The sequence below is a fragment of the Littorina saxatilis genome, linkage group LG3, assembly GCF_037325665.1.
Source record: "Littorina saxatilis isolate snail1 linkage group LG3, US_GU_Lsax_2.0, whole genome shotgun sequence".
Lineage (NCBI taxonomy): Eukaryota > Metazoa > Mollusca > Gastropoda > Littorinimorpha > Littorinidae > Littorina > Littorina saxatilis.
Window position 1 is genome coordinate 23345904 of NC_090247.1, and position 21189 is coordinate 23367092.

At 48.4% G+C, this 21189-nt stretch overlaps 1 protein-coding gene across 1 annotated transcript; it reads left to right on the forward strand.

Annotated features, from left to right (window-relative positions):
* Window positions 1-1347: 1347 nt before the first annotated feature.
* LOC138961134 (uncharacterized) lies at window positions 1348-2254 on the forward strand. Its single transcript, XM_070332733.1, has 2 exons — window positions 1348-1894; window positions 2223-2254. The coding sequence occupies exons 1-2, from the start codon at window positions 1348-1350 to the stop codon at window positions 2252-2254; spliced, it is 579 nt and encodes a 192-aa protein (XP_070188834.1).
* Window positions 2255-21189: the final 18935 nt, after the last annotated feature.

The following is a 21189-nucleotide window of genomic DNA, read 5'->3' on the forward strand; positions in this document are numbered from 1 at the left end:
ATTGTTTTGTTATGTGGTATATTTAATATTCGGCTTTTCTGAATTGGCAATTTATGACTTAATGTTCTAAAGCGTAAAAAAGAGAGTGCTAGGTTATTGGGTAAAATGTTCAAATAATTTTCAAATATAAATGTATCTTTAAACAATCTATAATTCAAACAAGTTTCTTTTTCATTTAATTCCGAAAACCACGATTGTATATGTATTGATCTTTTAGGCATTGCAACGTTTTCAATTTAAACCATTTTTCGGAACATCGTAAATTAAACTGGTCACGTCAAAAACCACTAAGACCAAGAGCATTTAAAGTTGTTTCAACATGTTTTAAATAGGGTGCTTCATATATGTTATTTACATAGAGGCGATGCAAAAAATGGTACAATACATTTGAAAACTTATTACTATTATTACAATCCACCAATTTAACCAAAACACTAAATATTCTATTTTTAACTAGGACATCTAGTGGAAATTTGCCTAATTCGCCTAATACCATACACGTTGGGGTCGACTTTCTCAATTTCAAAATAATCTTATAAAAACGAAGCTGCAGTTTAGTTGCAAAATTTACCAAATTTGGGCCCCATACTTCACAGCCGTATAACATCTTTCTTTATTTGGTGTTTAACGTCGTTTTCAACCACGAAGGTTATATCGCGACGGGGAAAGGGGGAAGCCATATAACATAATTAGTGCAACTATTCTATCAAACAATTACCGGCACGTTTGGCCTAGCGGTAAGGCGTCCGCCCAGTGAGCGGGAGGTCGTGGGTTCGAACCCCGGCCGGATCATACCTAAGACTTTAAAATTGGCAATCTAGTGGCTGCTCCGGGGTTAGTGCTAGGACTGGTTGGTCCGGTGTCAGAATAATGTGACTGGGTGAGACATGAAGCCTGTGCTGCGACTTCTGTCTTGTGTGTGGCGCACGTTAAATGTCAAAGCAGCACCGCCCTGATATGGCCCTTCGTGGTCGGCTGGGCGTTAAGCAAACAAAAAAACAAACAAAATCAAACAATTCAATTTGAATATCTATATGGACAACGACAATTTTTTACACTTCTATAACAAACTAAACATTGCTCGAGAGGCCATATCAAATAACAACTTTTGTGTTTTATTAAACTTATTATTATGATTAAAAAATAAACCCAAAAAATTCATATTAAAAACCAAACACGACCTCAACGAATTCATCTTTATATTTAAATAATGGCAATTTTCGTATTTTACTTCTTGAAAAAACAACTATTTTCGTTTTCTTGGCTATAACCCGCAAATTCCACTGATCGCAGTATTCGGACAACACATTAAGCGAGTCTTGTAATGCTTCTGGGGATTCTGCTGAAATGGCTGCATATAATAAAATATACATTTTAAACATCAGCGGAGCCCTCAGCTCCAATTTCAAAGCTGAGGTCAACGCGCTCTCCCTTGCAGCAAGCTTCCTCAACTCAGTGGAAGAAACACCAAAGAACACTGTCTTCCTGACCGACTCAGTCTCTGCACTACAAGCCCTCGAATCCAGCAACACAGACCAGAGCTTGGAAGAGCTGAAGCACCAGATCAGCACCCTCGCCAGGAAGTCCACAGTCGTCCTTCAGTGGATACCAGCACACTGCGGAATCTCTGGTAACGAGAAGGCAGACGAGCTCGCCAAGAATGGCAGCAAGATGGAACAGCCAAACCACTGCCAGTCATATCGAGAGGCAAAGACCCTCATAAAACACAGATGGAAAGAGAAATTCACCAACAAAACTTCTGGCTACAAGCCACAAAAAGACCCCCTCCATCTCCTAAGCCGTGCTGAGCAGGCTATCATCTTCCGCCTCCGCACTGGACACTGCTGCCTCAAAGCACACCTAAGGAGGATAGGTGTAGCAGAGTCTGCCACATGTGACTGTGGAGAGGGAGATCAGACTCCAGAACATGTTCTCCAAGCATGTCCCCTCCTCGACCAACTGCGGATCCAGACATGGCCTGACCCAACAGATCTGAGGACCAAAATGTGGGGAGCACTGGAGGACCTGGAAAGAACGTCCATGTTCATGGCATCCTCCAGATTCCGAGTCTGACACAACCGTCGTACGAAGAAGAAGAAGAAGAAGAAACATCAGCTCAGCATCATCCGGTTGTAAGTCCAACATAGCAACCTTTCTTTCCATAGTAGGGAGGTGTTCAGTTTTATCAAACATATAAGTTTGTAAATCATTTAAATACACAGCAAACAATGCAGGTGACAAGTTTTCCCCTTGATGGACACTGGTAAAACATTGAAAGAAATCTGACTTTTGGTTACCTACCAAAACCCATGACTTGGCCTTACTATACACATTTTGAATAATATTTAGCATTCGGCATTTATACCAACATCTAACATTTTCTTCCAAAGAAAAGCTCTTTTCACATAATCAAATGCTTTTACATAATCAATAAAAAGACAATATAACTTTTTTTCTCTTTGATAGAAAGTAATCAATAATACTATGTAAAGTAAAAATGTGGTAAAGGGTTAATGACCTGCTCGAAAACCGGCTTGTTCTTCACCAATGACTGAATAATCATCAAAATATTTAGTTAGCCTATTATTCATAACACTGGTTAATAACTTTCCAAAGCAGCTCATCAGGGTTATACCTCTGTAATTAGCTGGGTCTTCAGCATCTCCCTTTTGCCTATACATGGGGCGTAAAAGTTCACAGACCATTCGTCGGGCATGTGTCCAGAACAAAAAATTAGATTGAACAACTTTGTATATATTTTAATCAACTTCCCAGCAGAAGCTTTCAAAAACCCATTTATAATTTGATCATTTCCACAGGCTTTATTATTCTTTAACTTTTTAACTGCTTTTAAAACTTCATCTTCTGTTATCATACAATTTAAATCAGCGTTATCATTATGTACCATTTCATTTAAATTACATTCATTTTTATCAACCTCATCTTCACCTGCTGAAAACATACCTTTAAAATGTTTCAGAAAAACGTCAGAACAGACTTTTGATTATTCTTTATTTTTTTCTCTTTGGGTTCCATTACAAATCTTCCAATACGGTTTTGGGTCATGGCTTTTTAGGTTTTTAATATTTTTTACAAGGTCTGCTTGATATCTTTTAAATTGCTCATTTACTTCCTGTTCATAACTTTGACTTGTTTTGGTGCAGAGCTCACGCGAAAAGGCAGTCTTCATTTTTGTATGTGCATTTTTTGCTTCAAAAAGGGACTTTCTCTTTTTCTCACATGTAACATTAAACCATGGACCATTTTCGGTTTTCCTTTTATACTGTTTCTTACCAACATTATTTCGTTTAAATAACCCTAACTTCTGTGCACTATTCTTCAATATATTATTAACTTCTAAAACAACTCTATTAACTTCGTCAACCGAAACATTTTTTTTAAATACTAACAATTCATCTATTGATCTGCCCCTGGCTACCAGCGAGCAGCGAGATTTTGAGCTCTCACTTTTTTCATCCAAAAGTTCTTCATTCGTTCCTATATGATGGACATTCCAGGACTACCAGTTGCCTTAGAGTCAGTTCTGCAGACTCTGGCCATGAAGTGCTCCCTGTCTTCATGGGACGTTCACGGCAAGGGGAAAACAACGACACTCGTCTTGAGATGGGACAGTGACTCAGCATCCGCCATTGGGAAACCCGAACCAGTCACTTTTGCACGCTACCGACGCAAGTCACCGAGCGAACTCAGGCGAGACACGCAGCGTGCGGCGACAAGACAACATCAGGTCAAAGGTCAGTCACACGACGTAAACATAAACAGTGACAGCATTACAAGTGTGGAACAAAACGCTGAGTCCGGTGTTGTTGACAATGTGTTTGAGACCTCACCCAGTCAGACGGCACAGCGCCCTGATTACAACAACACCGACAATTACACGCAGGAACCGCCTGATTTGAGACATAGGCGCAATTATTTCTTATGCATAGGATCGTTCCTCAATAAAAGGTCCCAAAAAGTGTTTACCTGCTGGTCAGTCGTATATATCTAATTATTTTGTTGCAAATTATTACTGAACGCTGCACTTTCATTTTATACCGTGCAGCGACATATAAGAGTCAACTGGTTTAGTTACACCTTCGGAAATTTTGAGGGAAACTTCATGGATCGTTGAAACCTAGACAGTCTAAAAATACCTGAGCATATCGATCAACACGGACAGCAACAACTGAGCGAACCCTATCTGTGTTTGTGGTGTGAAACGAATCCATAACATGCATGCGGCCCTGCGACTGTAAAGCCTACGATTGTTGACAGCTGACACATTTGTGTTAGTTATGTGAATCACTAACACTGACTCAGGTTTGCTTATCATGCTAAAAGTGCATGTCACACCAACAAGTACAGCTGTTTGCACAGCCAGAAATCACTCTTGCGTTTCTCAGGAAAACAAAAATGAAGCATTATGCAAACTTGGCTAATAGTGCAATACAAGCTTCGGATGACTTGGAACACGGAAATGACGTAACGGTTCAAAGATTTCAAGGGGTTCAAGGACACTATCGAATTCAATAAAGAAACACAAACAGCGCCTTAAAAAAAAAAAAAAAAAAAAAAAAAAAAAACAATTCATCTAATTGTAAATCAATATCGTTTATCAGTAAATCTTCCAGACCACAAATATACTGTTCAAAAAAAGAAACGCATAGCTTGTAATATTTGGTTAATTTAGTTATATGGCTACAAGGATATCCACCAAACTGCAGAAAATGTTTATCTGGTCGTCGACCTTTCGTCCATTGCCACAAGTGAGCTCTGCACGTGACGCATGCGTTATCAGTGGCTACAATGTCAAAATTGCTCATTTGGCATGACCACTCGTCATGCTTCAGTGTAATCTCGTGAAACTCGGGGAATATTGAGCTCTCACCATGTCTTCCAAAACCCATAAAAGCGGATTGTTCGCCACAAAGAAATCAGACGACAATTCAGCGACGAAAGATGGCCCGATTGAGCAGAGAAGACCGCCAAATTGCATTGGGTCGTTTACAAGCAGGCCAAAGTCAAAGTGCAATCGCCAGGCACTTCCACGTGTCCCAGAGCACCATCAGTAGACTGTGGGTCAGGTTTCAAGCCACTGGCTCCGTTGCTGACTTGCCACGAGCGGGAAGACCAAGGGCGACAACTGCTGCTCACGACCGCTTCATACGGCTCCGCCACCTCCGGAATCGTTTCCTGTCGGCCTCATCTTCTGTCCAGGCTCTCCGCGGGCCACACCGATTATCGGACCAGACCGTGCGGAATCGCCTGCATGAAGCTGGTTTGAGAGCTCGCAGACCTCACGGAGGAGCTGTCCTCACCCGCCGCCATCGCCAGAACCGAGTGCAGTGGGGCAACCAGCACCTTCGCTGGACCGTCCGGAATCACTGGAGACACGTGTGGTTCAGCGACGAGTCCTATTTCCTGCTCCAGCGACATGATGGTCGGAGGAGGGTCTACCGGAGAGTAAACGAACGTTACGCGCCCAACTGTGTGGATGAGGCACCCGTTCATGGTGGTGGAGGCGTCATGGTGTGGGGGGCGATCAATACCGCTGGAAGGAGCACCCTGGTGCACGTCCAAGGGCGCATAACTGCCCAGCGATACGGGGAGGAAATTCTGCGCCCACACGCCCTTCCTCTTCTGGCTGACCAGGATGCCATATTCCAGCAGGACAACGCTCGCCCGCACACAGCACGACTCACCACCCAGTTCCTCACCGACCACCATGTCCAGGTGCTTCCCTGGCCATCCATGTCGCCAGATCTATTGCAGGCACTTCAGGAGGAGTGGGACACCATCCCACAGCAAGATATCCGGCATCTGATCCAGTCCATGCCCAGAAGGTGCCGGGCAGTTGTTGCTGCTCAAGGCAGTCACACCCCCTACTGACTTGACAGCCTCGGCACCCAATCGTATTGATTGACTGATTGATTTGAATATGCAAATGAACTGTGTGTGCATTCAACTGTGTCCACACCAAATTTCAAACAAATAATCTAAATATTGGATTTTCTGTTAATTTTTTCGAAAAATAAAACAAATTTGGCAAGTAGCAACTATGCGTTTCTTTTTTTGAACAGTATATAATCGGTTTCCAAATCTGCTTTCCATTTCGGTCTTCCTTCGAAATGTTCTGTTACATTACAAACATGCACTTCGTTCCTCACGTCATCATCACAACCATGATTTAAAACATTTTGTCCAGAAATACAATCAAGCTTAATTACTAAGGGGCAGTGAACATCCGAGAACAATTCACAAAACAAATTCTTTGATGATATGAAGGGTGGTGCCTTGCCGTTCTCTGAAGCACCAACCACAAAATTGGATTCTCTCGCTTCGTGAGAAGTGAAAGCACTCACATAACACAGGGAAGGCGACAACCTGAAACTGACAAGTGAACCAACAGACAAACATCTAAATTACTGTCCTAATTGGGTTATGATGGGTGCTTTTTATTAATCCTTCAAGTAAACAAGACGCTCTTTGAATAACGTTTCGAACTTTATGCCTAGAAAGTCTCATTCTGCTGGTTCATTTTTCTTCAAAACTTCACGTTGGAAGTGACGTGGGAAGAAAAATGGGTTTGAGGGTGGGAGGTGGTTGTGGTGGGCTGAGAGGGCGTCGATCTGACGTCCTTCCTGCAGCCCAGCTTGACTGCCAACATGGCGGCCACACGGCGGTTGGTGACGTAGGACAGGAATAGCAGGACGCCCTGACCGCCATTGGCCAGGATGGAGAAGAACTGCAGCCAATCCACGCCCAGCCCTTCAGCAACAAGGGAGATGATCCAGGTGGCGCCGGTCAGGACGGACAGTCGTGCGCATGCGTATACGTGTTGCTTGGAGTCTCGTTCGTCGCTTTTGAGGGGGTTGAGCTTCGTGATCTATCAATCAGTCAACCAATCATTCAATCAATCAATTAAACAATCAGTCAATGACACCAACATTAAAACTCTTTCTCTTTCTTTTTCTCGGTCTCTGTTTGTCTCTGTCTGTCTGTCTGTCTGTCTGTCTGTCTGTCTGTCTGCATGTCTGTCTGTCTCTCTGTCTGTCTGTCTGTCTGTCTGTCTCTCTCTCTCTCTCTCTCTCTCTCTCTCTCTCTCTCTCTCTCTCTCTCTCTCTCTCTCTCTCTCTCTCTCTCTCTCTCTCTCTATTTATCAAACGACAACATCGGGAAACATTTCCCACAAAGTATTTTAGTGCGAAACACAGGATGAGTCTGAAAATTCGTTGACCGATTTGATGACACCCTTTAAGGAAAAGCTCACTGGGATGGTCACAAGAAAAGGAAAAGTGTTTGCACGTGCAACAATTCACCATGTGGATGCGACGTACAGTCAGGGCTAACAGCACGAGGTTGAGCGACAGCAGTACTCACCATGTGGATGACAGTCAGGGCGAACAGCACGAGGTTGAGCGACAGCAGTACTCACCATTTCAGTCAGGGCGAACAGCACGAGGTTGAGCGACAGCAGTACTCACCATGTGGATGACAGTCAGGGCGAACAGCACGAGGTTGAGCGACAGCAGTACTCACCATTTCAGTCAGGGCGAACAGCACGAGGTTGAGCGACAGCAGTACTCACCATGTGGATGCGACGTACAGTCAGGGCGAACAGCACGAGGTTCAGCGACAGCAGTACTCACCATGTGGATGCGACGTACAGTCAGGGCTAACAGCACGAGGTTGAGCGACAGCAGTACTCACCATTTCAGTCAGGGCGAACAGCACAAGGTTGAGTGACAGCAGTACTCACCATGTGGATGCGACGTACAGTCAGGGCGAACAGCACAAGGTTGAGCGACAGCAGTACTCACCATGTGGATGACAGTCAGGGCTAACAGCACGAGGTTGAGCGACAGCAGTACTCACCATGTGGATGACAGTCAGGGCGAACAGCACGAGGTTGAGCGACAGCAGTACTCACCATTTCAGTCAGGGCGAACAGCACAAGGTTGAGCGACAGCAGTACTCACCATGTGGATGCGACGTACAGTCAGGGCGAACAGCACGAGGTTGAGCGACAGCAGTACTCACCATGTGGATGCGACGTACAGTCAGGGCTAACAGCACGAGGTTGAGCGACAGCAGTACTCACCATGTGGATGACAGTCAGGGCGAACAGCACGAGGTTCAGCGACAGCAGTACTCACCATGTGGATGCGACGTACAGTCAGGGCGAACAGCACGAGGTTGAGCGACAGCAGCAGCGACGCGGGCAACACCACGGCCAGTCCTACCAGCAGCGTGCCGTCCAGGTAGCAGCTGACGTCACTGTAACCAAAGCTGCCCCCGTCTGTGATCAAGGCGCGTGTCATCACCAACGCCCCAACAACAGCTGCAGGCGCCAGGATGGAGACGAGGATGTTGCGGGCCAGCCTCCGCCGCTGGGACGACGCCGAGGTTTGGTGGCGTGTGCTGGCGGAAAAGGTGCGGAACATGTGCGTGGAGCAGACGGAGGTCCAGCAGAAGACGCTGAGCCAGGTCGCGTGCACCAGCACGCCCAGCGCGCGACACCACGCCCCTGACGCCACGCGGTGCGAGGCAAGCAGCAGTGACAGTTGTGCCAGCAGCAGCGCGCAGCACGTGCCCATGGTGTTGAGGCCGGGCAGGGAGCGCAGTGCCGGCAGCACACAGTACACGGCCAGCGTCAGCAGCAGGCACAGCATGGACAACGGCATCACCACCATCGTCAGCACGTACTGCCACGACAGCTCTCCCGTCACCGGGCCTGCAGGAGACCGCTGGAGACTGTTGAGGGCGTCGAGACACACGTAGAGCCTGTCCTCCATCAGCCAGCTCTGCCGCACGTCAGTCAGCTCCACCTCAACGTCGCTAAACATCAGCGTCACCTTCACGAACGTCCTGTTGTCTGCCGATGTCTGCCTGTTGTCTGCTGCTGTCTCCAGCCTGTTGTCTGCCGCTGTCTGCAGCCTGTACTCGGAGCGGTTGAACACAGCGTGTGGACACACCAGCAGGGGCGACAGGGGGACTCGTTCCTCCACTTCGAATCGTGGGTCGTACTGAGCAAAAAAGTCCTCTTCGTACCTAGTGAACTGTACATACGTCTCTACAGCCTGAGCTCTGTCACTGGCAGTCGAGAGCTGTAGTGTGAGAGTGACAAACCCCTGGCTGGCCGAGTCTTGGCTGACCGAGTCTTGGCTGACCGAGTTTTCGCTGACTGAGTCTTGGCTGACCGAGTTTTCGCTGACTGAGTCTTGGCTGACCGAGTCTTGGCTGACCGAGTCTTGGTCGACCGAGTCCTGTGTGACCGAGTCTTGGCTGACCGAGTCTTGGCTGACCGACACCTTGCTGACCGAATCTTGGTTGACCGAGTACTGGCTGACCGAGTCTTGGTTGACCGAGTCTTGGCTGACCGAGACCTGGCTGACCGAGTCTTGGCTGACCGAGTTTTCGCTGACTGAGTCTTGGCTGACCGAGTCTTGGCTGACCGAGTGTCACGGACAACACACGAGGATATGCGTCTCCACTGTCTTTTTGCACTTTCAAGACGCTAGTGTATTACCGCGCGCTAATAAGACGCTAAGGGGAGACAACTAGAGGGAACGGAAGTAAAAGGACACACGTGAGGCAGACGTTCTTTTCACACTTGACTCGGTGACGAGAGGAGCTGAAGTTTTGTATGGGAGGGTCGGCGAGCATTTGTTTGTCGCCTGGAAGACCTTATTCATCCTACTCGTAGGGCGGAGGGCTACCCTAGTAGCTTAGCTATCCCAAGGATTAGTTGTATCCTGTCTTCAGTTGTCACCGGTGGTTTTTGTGTTGTTCATGAGCTGATGAGGTGAGACCACGTGTTCCATGTAAGTCATTCATAATTATGCTTGTACCAAGGGAAAGTGTTCCCTGTCCCCTTTCTTTGTTACCCATTCTGTAGTGTGTGTAGTATGTAATATTTTTTTTAAAATGCTGCTTTTGTTGATGCAATTTATGTAATTTTGCCGTTCATTGTTCTAAACATTTTCTCTGGTGCCCTTCGTTTTTCTGGAAGCTAAATGAAAGTGAAACATGCTGTTATAATTAGGACAGGGGTTTAATCTTTTATTTTGGGGCTGGCTGGCACAGAGAGAGAATGTTTAGAATAGGCATTTGTGACAAAACACTGAGAGTGAATTAGTATTGTTCCAGCTCTCATCTCCTTGCTTCGCTTCGCTTGGTTCTTCTTCTTTTCATCTCATCGTCGTCATCGCACTTCGTCATATTCTCGTCTTGGGACTGTGGGGTTTCACACCAGAAGGCGTAAAGCGGTTGAGCGTGCAGAATTGGGTCCCTGCGACTGACTACGTGGCATCAAGGACGCGCCTGCACGCGACTTTCCATGGGCCACGCCTGTTGTGGAACTGCAGTAACTTTGAGCGAACTCTGAAGACGGACACTGGGTCACAATCTGCAGCTGAGTACTTTTCATTCTCTGCTCTGTAATAGCCACGCCCATCAGCCCCTCTGTTCTATAACCTGCAATAGACATTTTTGATTGTTTTCTTGTGCGGCCAGTTTACAGGCATGTTGAGTGCCTTGAGGCCACAACTGGCAGTTATTTTCTTGTGTACAGAACTACAGACAATTCCTTGACGTTGTTAGACCGCTTCGGTGAAGTGCTCCGTCCGGTCCCAGCCTGTATAGATATCATTTAGTTTAGTCGCCATAGCAGAGATCCGCTGTCGTTAGTGTGTGAGTGTGTTATTAGGGTGCGTGAGCGTTATTTGTTGCGTGAGGTTGATTTACGGAAGTCTAGGTCGTATAACTGTTACATGTTTTTTGTTTATTTTTCTTAACTGAATAAACTTCTTGCCTATACACAAATTGTTATGCCTCTGGCGATGGATACGTGACAATTTTGGGGGCCAAGCCGGGATTTCGCCATTTGTATGAGGCTCATGTTTGTGTATGGGTTAGTCGTTTGTTTGACCTTCGTTAGTTTTCCCTTCGTTTTCTTGGATACGGATATCTCTTGGAGCTCTTGTGAAAACATGGCTACCGCCGCCACTACCGCTAATGATACTCGTACTACCACAACCTCTTCCAATGCCCCTGCTATGAATACACGTAGTCGTGGTGCGAACACATTGTTAGCGTCAGCATCCGGTGTGCAGCAAATGTGGGGTGCGTCTCCTGTACCTCTAACTGGGAAGACCCAAATGACTCCTCGGAGCGCTCGTTCGCCTTCATTAGCCATAAGGTTTCCCTCGCCGGGGAATGTTTCCGCGACCGCCACAGGACTAGGCGCTGGTCTTAGTCTGCCCGCCACACAGAATCCTGATCCCATGGCCTTGTTCATAACGTACTTACAAGATAAGGATAGGAGAGAGAAGATAGAGCGGGATGAGCGAGAGAAAAGAGAAAAGGTAGAGCGCGACGAGAGAGAGACGAGAGAGAGGAAAGAAAAGAAAGACAGGGAAAAGAAGGAAATGGAAGAAAGGCTTGATAGAGAAGCTAGGGAAAGTGAGTGGCGCGAGAAGGACGCTACAGAGCGTGTAGCCATGATAAAGACTATTGAGACTCTATCAGAAAGACAGACTTCTAGGTCACAGAGTAGCACCGGTACCATACCGATTCAAGTAAAGCCACTCAAAATGCCAGTCTTTGATGAAAAAGAAGATATTGACGTATATCTTCAGCAGTTTGAGCGCCTCGCTGCACTCCAGGGTTGGTCAGTTGAATCTAGAGCAACACGCTTAGCCACATTGCTAACTGGGAAAGCCCGCGAGGTGTATGTGAACCTTTCAGATGAAAAAGCGACAGACTATGAGAGTCTTAAGACGGCTCTTTTGGTGAGATACAAACTGACGGGTGAAACCTACCGCAGGCAGTTTAGAAGTGCACAAAAGGCAAGCACAGAGACATTTGATCAGTTCGTCACTCGCACGCGTTTGCTTTTCCGTCGCTGGATCAAACTAGAGGGCAAAGAACAAACTTTTGAAGACATTGAAGACTTGATGCTTTACGAGCAGCTTCTCGCAACCGTGACGCCAGAACTAGGCTTGTTTTTGCGTGAACGTAAGCCCGAGTGTGTAGGGGCAGCAGCTATGCTGGCCGATCAGTTCGCTGATGCGCGACGTGCGTGCAAGGGTGACAAGTTTAAAAACAAGGACAAAAAGAAAGATGACTCCCCGGGCTCGGTCAAAGACGAGGGCAAATTCAAAAAAGAGAATCAGGGTGGTTCGACGTTGAAATGTTACCACTGTCGTGGTCCCCACCCCTTCAGAAAATGTCCTCGCCTTCGTGGTGCTTTGGGTAAATCAGAAACCGCCGGGGTGACCGTGACCGCAGATGACTCTGGTAGTACCGTCAAGCGTGATTCAAAACCAATGTACACGGCGTGTATTGAAGACAAGCCGGTCGTAGCTCTGCGTGACACTGGATGTAGCACAATTGTGGTGAGCGCAGAGTGGTTACCCCCGAATGTTCAAAAAGTAGGTGAGACTGAAGTCGTAGGGTATGACTCGTCTGTGCGTGTCCACCCTATTGTTCTGGTGAACCTTGACACGCCGTTCTTTGTAGGTCAGGTCAGGGCAGTGTCGGTGGAAAATGCCATTTACCCCGTGATAATTGGAAACACCGTGATTTTCGCCAATCACTCTGAGCGAACTGTACCGGTACTTCCTTCGCGTACTGTTGTCGCGCCGGTGCAGACGAGAGCCCAAGCTCAGCGTGAAGCTAAAGAGAAAACCCCGCTGCTGGTTTCTGAACCGGCCGGACCGAAATTGCGTTCCACTGATGTTGAGCGTTTGCAGCGTGAAGACGCCTCTTTGAACAAGTACTTTCAGCTCGCCGCGGAAAAGAAAGATGAAAACTCAAAGGTATCGTTCGAGGTCAGCAAAGGCCTGTTGTTTAGGAGATACGTAGACCCCGCCAGACGCGTATACAAACAACTCGTGGTTCCTACCCCGCTTCGCGACAAAGTGATGACCGTAGCACATGATTCGCCCATGGCTGGGCACATGGGTACCAGACGTACCATTGACAGGGTTTGGCAGGTTTTCTATTGGCCAGGTATTTGCTCTCACATCCGCCGTTTTTGTCGCTCTTGTGACAAGTGCCAACGCACAACACCAAAAGGAAACTTGCGGAAAGTTCCCCTGGGTCACATGCCCATCATTGACGAAGCATTTCGCCGCGTGGCCGTAGACATCGTCGGACCAATCATACCCATGTCAGCTCAGGGAAATCGGTTTATTTTGGTCATGGTAGACTTTGCCACCCGGTATCCGGAAGCCGTCCCGCTCCGGAACATTGACACGGTTTCAGTGGCCGAAGCACTCTGGCAGATGTGGACCAGAGTAGGAGTGCCTGAGGAAGTCCTCACAGACAGGGGCACGCAGTTCACCAGCGAGGTCATGGCGGAAGTGTACCGATTGCTTGGTATTCGGGGTTTAACTACCTCGCCGTATCACGCGCAAGCAAATGGACTCTGTGAGCGTTTCAACGCGACCCTGAAATCGATGCTCAAAAAGCTCTGCCGCGAGCGACCCACTGACTGGGATCGTTACATTCCCTCCGCACTGTTTGCTTACCGGGAAGTACCCCAGGAATCGCTCAAATTCTCCCCATTTCAACTGCTTTATGGTCGTACCGTCCGCGGACCGATGAACTTGCTGCGTGACCTGTGGACTCACAATGAACAGAACGAAGTCCGCCTCACATCTGAGTACGTGTTCGAACTCCGCAACAGAATCGCGGAAACGTGCGAGCTTGCCCACCAAAACCTAGCCAATGCGGCAGCCAGCCAGAGGGCGGTGTTCAATCGCAAAACTGTCGACCGCACGTTCGAGCCAGGTGATGAAGTATTGCTGTTGTTACCTGAAAAACGGAACAAGCTCCAGGTGGCTTGGCAAGGTCCATACCCCGTGTTGGAACGCGTAGGACAATGTGACTACCGCATCAGAGTAGGGGTAAAGCCCAAACTGTATCACGCAAATCTGCTGAAGGCCTACATGCATAGAGAGAAAGTAGGTGTGGCCGCCATTGTCATGGAGGAAGATAGTTAGTCTGAGGACGATACACGTGTTGTTGAGTGCAAACCGGAGGTAGGCATCGCACTTCCCTCATTGCAAGCTACTGAGTTCGCTAAGGATGTTCACGTTGCAGACACTTTGACAGATTCCCAGCGGGCTGACATGAGAAAGATGCTTCAGGAGCATTCTGGCATTTTCACAGACATCCCCTTGAGATGTAAAGCGGGTGAGTGCGAAATCGTGCTCGAGTCTGAAAAACCCGTCCGTGTGAAACAGTACCCGCTGCCTCATTCTCAGTCAGAATCGGTCCAAAGTGAAATCGACAGCATGCTAAAGCTGGGGGTGATAGAAAAAACATCGTCCCCATACTCTAGCCCCATCCTCTTGGTGAAGAAAAAAGATGGCACCATGCGGTTCTGTGTCGACTTTAGGCAACTGAACAAACAAGTCCGCTTTGATGCAGAACCACTTCCTGACATAGACAGTCTATTCGCAAGCCTCACTCACGCCCAATACTTTACCAAGCTAGACCTTACAAAAGGCTACTGGCAGATTCCACTGAAGGAGTCTGACAAGTGCAAGACAAGCTTCTCGGCACCGTCCGGTCAGTACCAATTTCGGACCATGCCATTTGGGTTAAAAACGGCTGGAGCGGTGTTCAGCCGAAGCATGAGGCAGATTCTCTCCCCTCTCGGCCTCCGCTGTGTTCACAATTTCATGGATGACATACTGATTGCCACTCGTTCCTGGAGCCAGCACTTGGCTGCTTTGAGAGCCGTCCTGGAACGGCTGGTTGAAGTGAACATGGCCGCCAGGCCAAAGAAATGTTTTCTGGGTTTCAAGCAGATCAGTTTTCTGGGACACCAGGTGGGGAGTGGAAAAGTGTGGCCTGAAGAAGACAAAGTAGAACGGGTGAAGAACGCAACCCGTCCAGAAAACAAACGTCAGTTGAGGGCATTTCTGGGTCTAGCTGGGTATTACCGCAGGTTTATCCCCAACTACGCCGCCGTGGCCTTGCCCTTGACCGACCTGACAAAGAAGAAAAGCCCTGAAAAGATCCCTTGGGATGATTCCTGTGAACGTGCATTCACCACTCTGAAGAACAGGTTATCATCCTTTCCTGTAGTCCTCCTCCCAGATGACAAGCTTCCGTTCGTGCTTCGCACAGACGCATCCGGTACCGCTCTCGGCGCCGCCCTGTTGCAAGACCAGGGAAACGGGCTCCAACCCGTCGCGTATGCAAGCAAGAAGTTGAGTCCCGCGGAACGGAACTACTCAACGATTGAGCAAGAGTGCTTCGCTGTGGTGTACAGCATTCGCAAGTTCTACCCTTACGTGTACGGCCGTCACTTTGTGGTAGAGACCGATCACCACCCGTTGCAGTTCCTCAATCGGATTCGACCAACCAGTCGGCGCTTGACTCATTGGGCGATGGAACTGCAGTCCCATTGCTTTGACGTGAGAAGCATCCCTGGGAAGGAAAATGTCGTGGCCGACTCCCTAAGTCGCATGTAGATACATATCAGTACTTTCGCCTTGTGTCAGACGGTATCCTCATGCGTTGGCCAATTTGTTCTGGATTTTAGAACAAAACCGGTGGTTTCGTCTTGAAAGGGGGGTTTGTCACGGACAACACACGAGGATATGCGTCTCCACTGTCTTTTTGCACTTTCAAGACGCTAGTGTATTACCGCGCGCTAATAAGACGCTAAGGGGAGACAACTAGAGGGAACGGAAGTAAAAGGACACACGTGAGGCAGACGTTCTTTTCACACTTGACTCGGTGACGAGAGGAGCTGAAGTTTTGTATGGGAGGGTCGGCGAGCATTTGTTTGTCGCCTGGAAGACCTTATTCATCCTACTCGTAGGGCGGAGGGCTACCCTAGTAGCTTAGCTATCCCAAGGATTAGTTGTATCCTGTCTTCAGTTGTCACCGGTTTTTGTGTTGTTCATGAGCTGATGAGGTGAGACCACGTGTTCCATGTAAGTCATTCATAATTATGCTTGTACCAAGGGAAAGTGTTCGCTGTCCCCTTTCTTTGTTACCCATTCTGTAGTGTGTGTAGTATGTAATATTTTCTTTAAAATGCTGCTTTTGTTGATGCAATTTATGTAATTTTGCCGTTCATTGTTCTAAACATTTTCTCTGGTGCCCTTCGTTTTTCTGGAAGCTAAATGAAAGTGAAACATGCTGTTATAATTAGGACAGGGGTTTAATCTTTTATTTTGGGGCTGGCTGGCACAGAGAGAGAATGTTTAGAATAGGCATTTGTGACAAAACACTGAGAGTGAACTAGTATTGTTCCAGCTCTCATTTCCTTGCTTCGCTTCGCTTGGTTCTTCTTCTTTTCATCTCATCGTCATCGCACTTCGTCATATTCTCGTCTTGGGACTATGGGGCTTCACACCAAAAGGCGTAAAGCGGCTGAGCGTGCAGAATTGGGTCCCTGCGACTGACTACGTGGCATCAGGGACGCGCCTCCACGCGACTTTCCATGGGCCACGCCTGTTGTGAAACTGCAGTAACTTTGAGCGAACTCTGAAGACGGACTCTGGGTCACAATCTGCAGCTGAGTACTTTTCATTCTCTGCTCTGTAATAGCCACGCCCATCAGCCCCTCTGTTCTATAACCTGCAATAGACATTTTTGATTGTTTTCTTGTGCGGCCAGTTTACAGGCATGTTGAGTGCCTTGAGGCCACAACTGGCAGTTATTTTCTTGTGTACAGAACTACAGACAATTCCTTGACGTTGTTAGACCGCTTCGGTGAAGTGCTCCGTCCGGTCCCAGCCTGTATAGATATCATTTAGTTTAGTCGCCATAGCAGAGATCCGCTGTCGTTAGTGTGTGAGTGTGTTATTAGGGTGCGTGAGCGTTATTTGTTGCGTGAGGTTGATTTACGGAAGTCTAGGTCGTATAACTGTTACATGTTTTTTGTTTATTTTTCTTAACTGAATAAACTTCTTGCCTATACACAAATTGTTATGCCTCTGGCGATGGATACGTGACACCGAGTCTTGGTTGACTGAGTCCTGGCTGACCGAGTCTTGGATGACCGAGTCCTGGCTGACCAAGTCTTGGCTGACCGAGTCCTGGCTGACCGAGTCTTGGCTAACCGAGTCCTGGCTGACCGAGTCCTGGCTGACCAAGTCCTGTGTGACCGAGTCTTGGCTGACCGAGTTTTGGCTGACCGAGTCTTGGTTGACCGAGTCTTGGCTGACCGAGTCTTGACTGACCGAGTCCTGGCTGACCGAGTCTTGACTGACCGAGTCCTGGCTGACCAAGTCCTGGCTGACTGAGTCTTGGCTAACCGAGTCCTGGCTGACCGAGTCCTGTGTGACCGAGTCTTGGCTGACCGAGTCCTGGCTGACCGAGTCTTGGCTGACCGAGTCCTGTGTGACCGAGACCTGGCTGACCGAGTCTTGGCTGACCGAGTCCTGTGTGACTGAGTCTTGGCTGACCGAGTCCTGTGTGACCGAGTCCTGGCTGACCGAGTCTTGGCTGACCGAGTCCTGGCTGACCGAGTCTTGGCTGATGGAGTCTTGGCTGACCGAGTCTTGGCTGACCGAGTCTTGGCTGACCGAGTCCTGTGTGACCGAGTCTTTGCTGACCGAGTCTTGGCTGACCGGGTCCGGTCTTTTAAGCGAGACGATCCAATCATGACGGAAGAGACTGTCCGTGATGGCGAGCTCCGCGTCGTCCCGACTGACGTTTCTGAGAGCAGTTACATCCCCCGTGATCCTGATCTGTAGGTCTACTCTAGGGTCAACAGACTGCTGGTCTACTCTCTGTTCAACAGAATGCTGGTCTACTCTCTGTTCAACAGGCTGTAGGAACGTACCCAAGATGGTCATTTCCATGAAGAGGCGAAAACTGCGTGTCCACGGTGTGAGCTTGGCCTCAGTCAGCGCCTTGAGCCGGTCCAGGAAGTGCTGGCGGTGGTCAAGGCTGACCACCAGATGGTCCGGCACAGTCAGCACCATGTCCAGCTGGTAGACCAGGCCCCGGATGTGAGTGAGGGGCGTGGTGCACGTGTCGTTGTGCAGTGTCTTTCCTGCCGTGCACCCCAGCTGACGGCACTCGTTCTGCACACACACAATGCACGCTCTCAGTGACACCCCAGCTGTCGGCACTCGTTCCGCACACACACAATGCACGCTCTCAGTGACACCCCAGCTGTCGGCACTCGTTCTGCACACACACAATGCACGCTCTCAGTGACACCCCAGCTGTCGTGACTCGTTCTGCACACACACAATGCACGCTCTCAGTGACACCCCAGCTGTCGGCACTCGTTCTGCACACACACAATGCACGCTCTCAGTGACACGAGAACAAGAACATGAACTGTTGGACGAAGCGCGTAATTATTTTCGAGATTTTTTCTATAAATCTCCAAGCGCACTGAGATTGTTTCAATAAAGATAACCACAAAAAAACAGAACGTCTGACAAGGCCCAGTTTTCTGCAGGCATTTGGGTAATGTTGTGTGGAGATCGAGTTAGATCTGTTTGTGTGTGCTGGCATTGGCATGCCTGTTTCAGCAGATGAAACTCTTACCTTATTATTATGTCTTGCGTGTGTGAATTACAGTATATCTTTTAAATAGAACCTGCAGTACTTTCATGCAAACTTCATTTCGGAACAAATGCGAAAAGTTATTTGCGGTTCCAAACCTTCGAATTTCACAGGAACGCTCTGGTAATGTTGTGGCTTCTCGCGACAGATGCAAATGTCAGGGGTGTTGGCCACGCCGAACACCAACATGTTATGTACGATTTGGTGACCCTCTGTCGTCTTATCGATTAGCAATTAACAGAATGAGTTATATTTGTAAGCGTAAGCATGTAATATCATTTTCATATTGAATTCATTTTTGGTTGCAAAACACGTACTAAACGATTCAATGCTCCCAAGAAATGACACAACCATTCATTTACTGAGCTGATGCAGTCGCATTCCCGTGTCGTCTGCTACGTAGAACAGAGTCGATCAAATCATTCAGATGCTAATCTAACTCGATTTCTGTCGGAATAACACTTGCGTTTTCTGTTAGCCGCTGGGAGTTTGAGGCTAAATTATTATTTGGTAATGTGAAGATGATAAGCTACATGTCACCTGCATGAAGGATAAGAAGAATCTTCTCAGATGGAAAGAAGGGGCACAGGCATATGAATACGCTTTTGGTGATTGTCAGCGCACTCCAAGAGTGCACTATATAACAGTTTAGCGCATTGCCATTAGCCAATCAACTGTTTCGCATCAGTCTTATGACACCAGTACATACTGACAATTATTATTATTATTATCATTGAATTTTACAGGAGCAACATGGGAACATTTCCAAAAGAGATGTAAATGATTATCAAAAACTGTGATGAAAGTCGAGTTGTTGCCCAGAACTGACATACCTCCAGGTCGAGCCATTGTCCGGGCGGACAGTGGGCAGTGTCCCGTGAGTCCCCCAGTCCGTCACGGTCCGCTAAGCCCAGCAGCAGGGACAGGGGAGGCGTGAGAGACACGGGGGGCCGCACAGGGTCAGAGATCCCACAGTCACCCGTCTCTAGCGTCACGCCGTTGCAGATTGCACAGAAGAGATTGCGGTAGAGCGTGAAGCGGTACATGACTTGCAGGGCCAGACTCCTATAGAGCGCGCAGCCTGTGACCACGTGCTGGTCGTAGTCTCGGTCAGCCCACTGTCCCGTCACGTTGCACGTGCCAACAAGGGGAGCCGAGAACCACAAGCTGTCCGAGCATTCCGCGGCCTGGCTGCCCTCGGGAGGGACGCTGTCCACTGTGCACACAGTGTTGTTGTCCGTGGCGCCGGCCATGAAGCTGTCCTGGGTGACAGCGGGGTATAGCCACTGGAAGTGTTCGCACGTCACATTCAGTTCCCAGCGCGTGAATGACGTCACGCCGTGACACCGCGCGCACCACTCGTTCCTGTACGTCACGTTGGTGATGACATCACTCACCGGTTCGTCATCCGTGTACTTGCCCCTCCCTGTCTCACACCTGTCCCTGACGTCATCGTGGTCCCACTCAGCCGGACACCTGACCAACGCCCTCCATGCGTTCTGCACGCAGCCTGTAGATGGTGATGTCACAGTGAGGTCCGTGACGCGGTCGTGACAGCACGTACTGTAAGAGACACAGGGCGAGTCGCACTGACAGCGGAACGTGTCGGGGACCGTGCATCCCATCGCGACGTGAGACTCCGTGTAGTTGTCACTGCACACTCTCAGGCCAAAGCTCCTGAGGTAATCTTCAGGACTCGTCGTGGCCTGGTTCTATGGGTAGCTATTCATTTTAGAAATTGTCAGTTCAAAAATGAAGTCGTAAATATCAAACACTAGCAAAGCAGGGGTGGTGCTGTCAAGTGTTTCTCCTTTGCTTGGGCCTCGTGCACTGCTTGTCACGTTTGAAACCCCGCCTTGAATCAAAACCCCGTCTTGAAGCGTAACACCGTCTTGAATCGAAACACCGTCTTGTAACGAAACACCGTCTTGTAACGAAACACCGTCTTGAGTTGAAACACTGTCTTGAAGGGAAACACCGTATTGAAGCGAAACACCGTCTTGAAGCGAAACACCGTCTTGAATTGAAACACTGTCTTGAAGCGAAGCACCGTCTTGAATCGAAACACCTTCTTGTAACGAAACACCGTCTTGTAGCGAAACACCGTCTTGAAGCGAAACACCGTCTTGTAACGAAACACCGTCTTGAAGCGTAACACCGTCTTGCAACGAAACACCGTCGTGTAACGAAACACCGTCTTGTAACGAAACACCGTCTTGAAGCGAAACACCGTCTTGTAACGAAACACCGTCTTGTAACGAAACACCGTCTTGTAGCGAAACACCGTCTTGCAACGAAACACCGTCTCCGCTTTGTGTCTCCGCCAGGCCGGCCACTCTGTACACACAGAGTCCGGTCAGAGCAAGTGCCCACAACAAGGACGCCTGGTGTACCTCCGCCATTGTCAGTCCTTCGGCCACTGGTCAGTGCGGCAATGAATGGCAGGTCCACTGTGTCCTCCTTTATTAGTCAACTGACCCGCGAGAACCCATCACAAATTCACGATGTTTTTCGTGCGAAGTAAGCCTGAGTGCGACCACCATTTAATCACTCTAGTTGGACAACACTCAGCAATGATAGTTATCGATTTGTATTGTAGTCAAATGTTTTACACCTTCCTGCTATAACAAT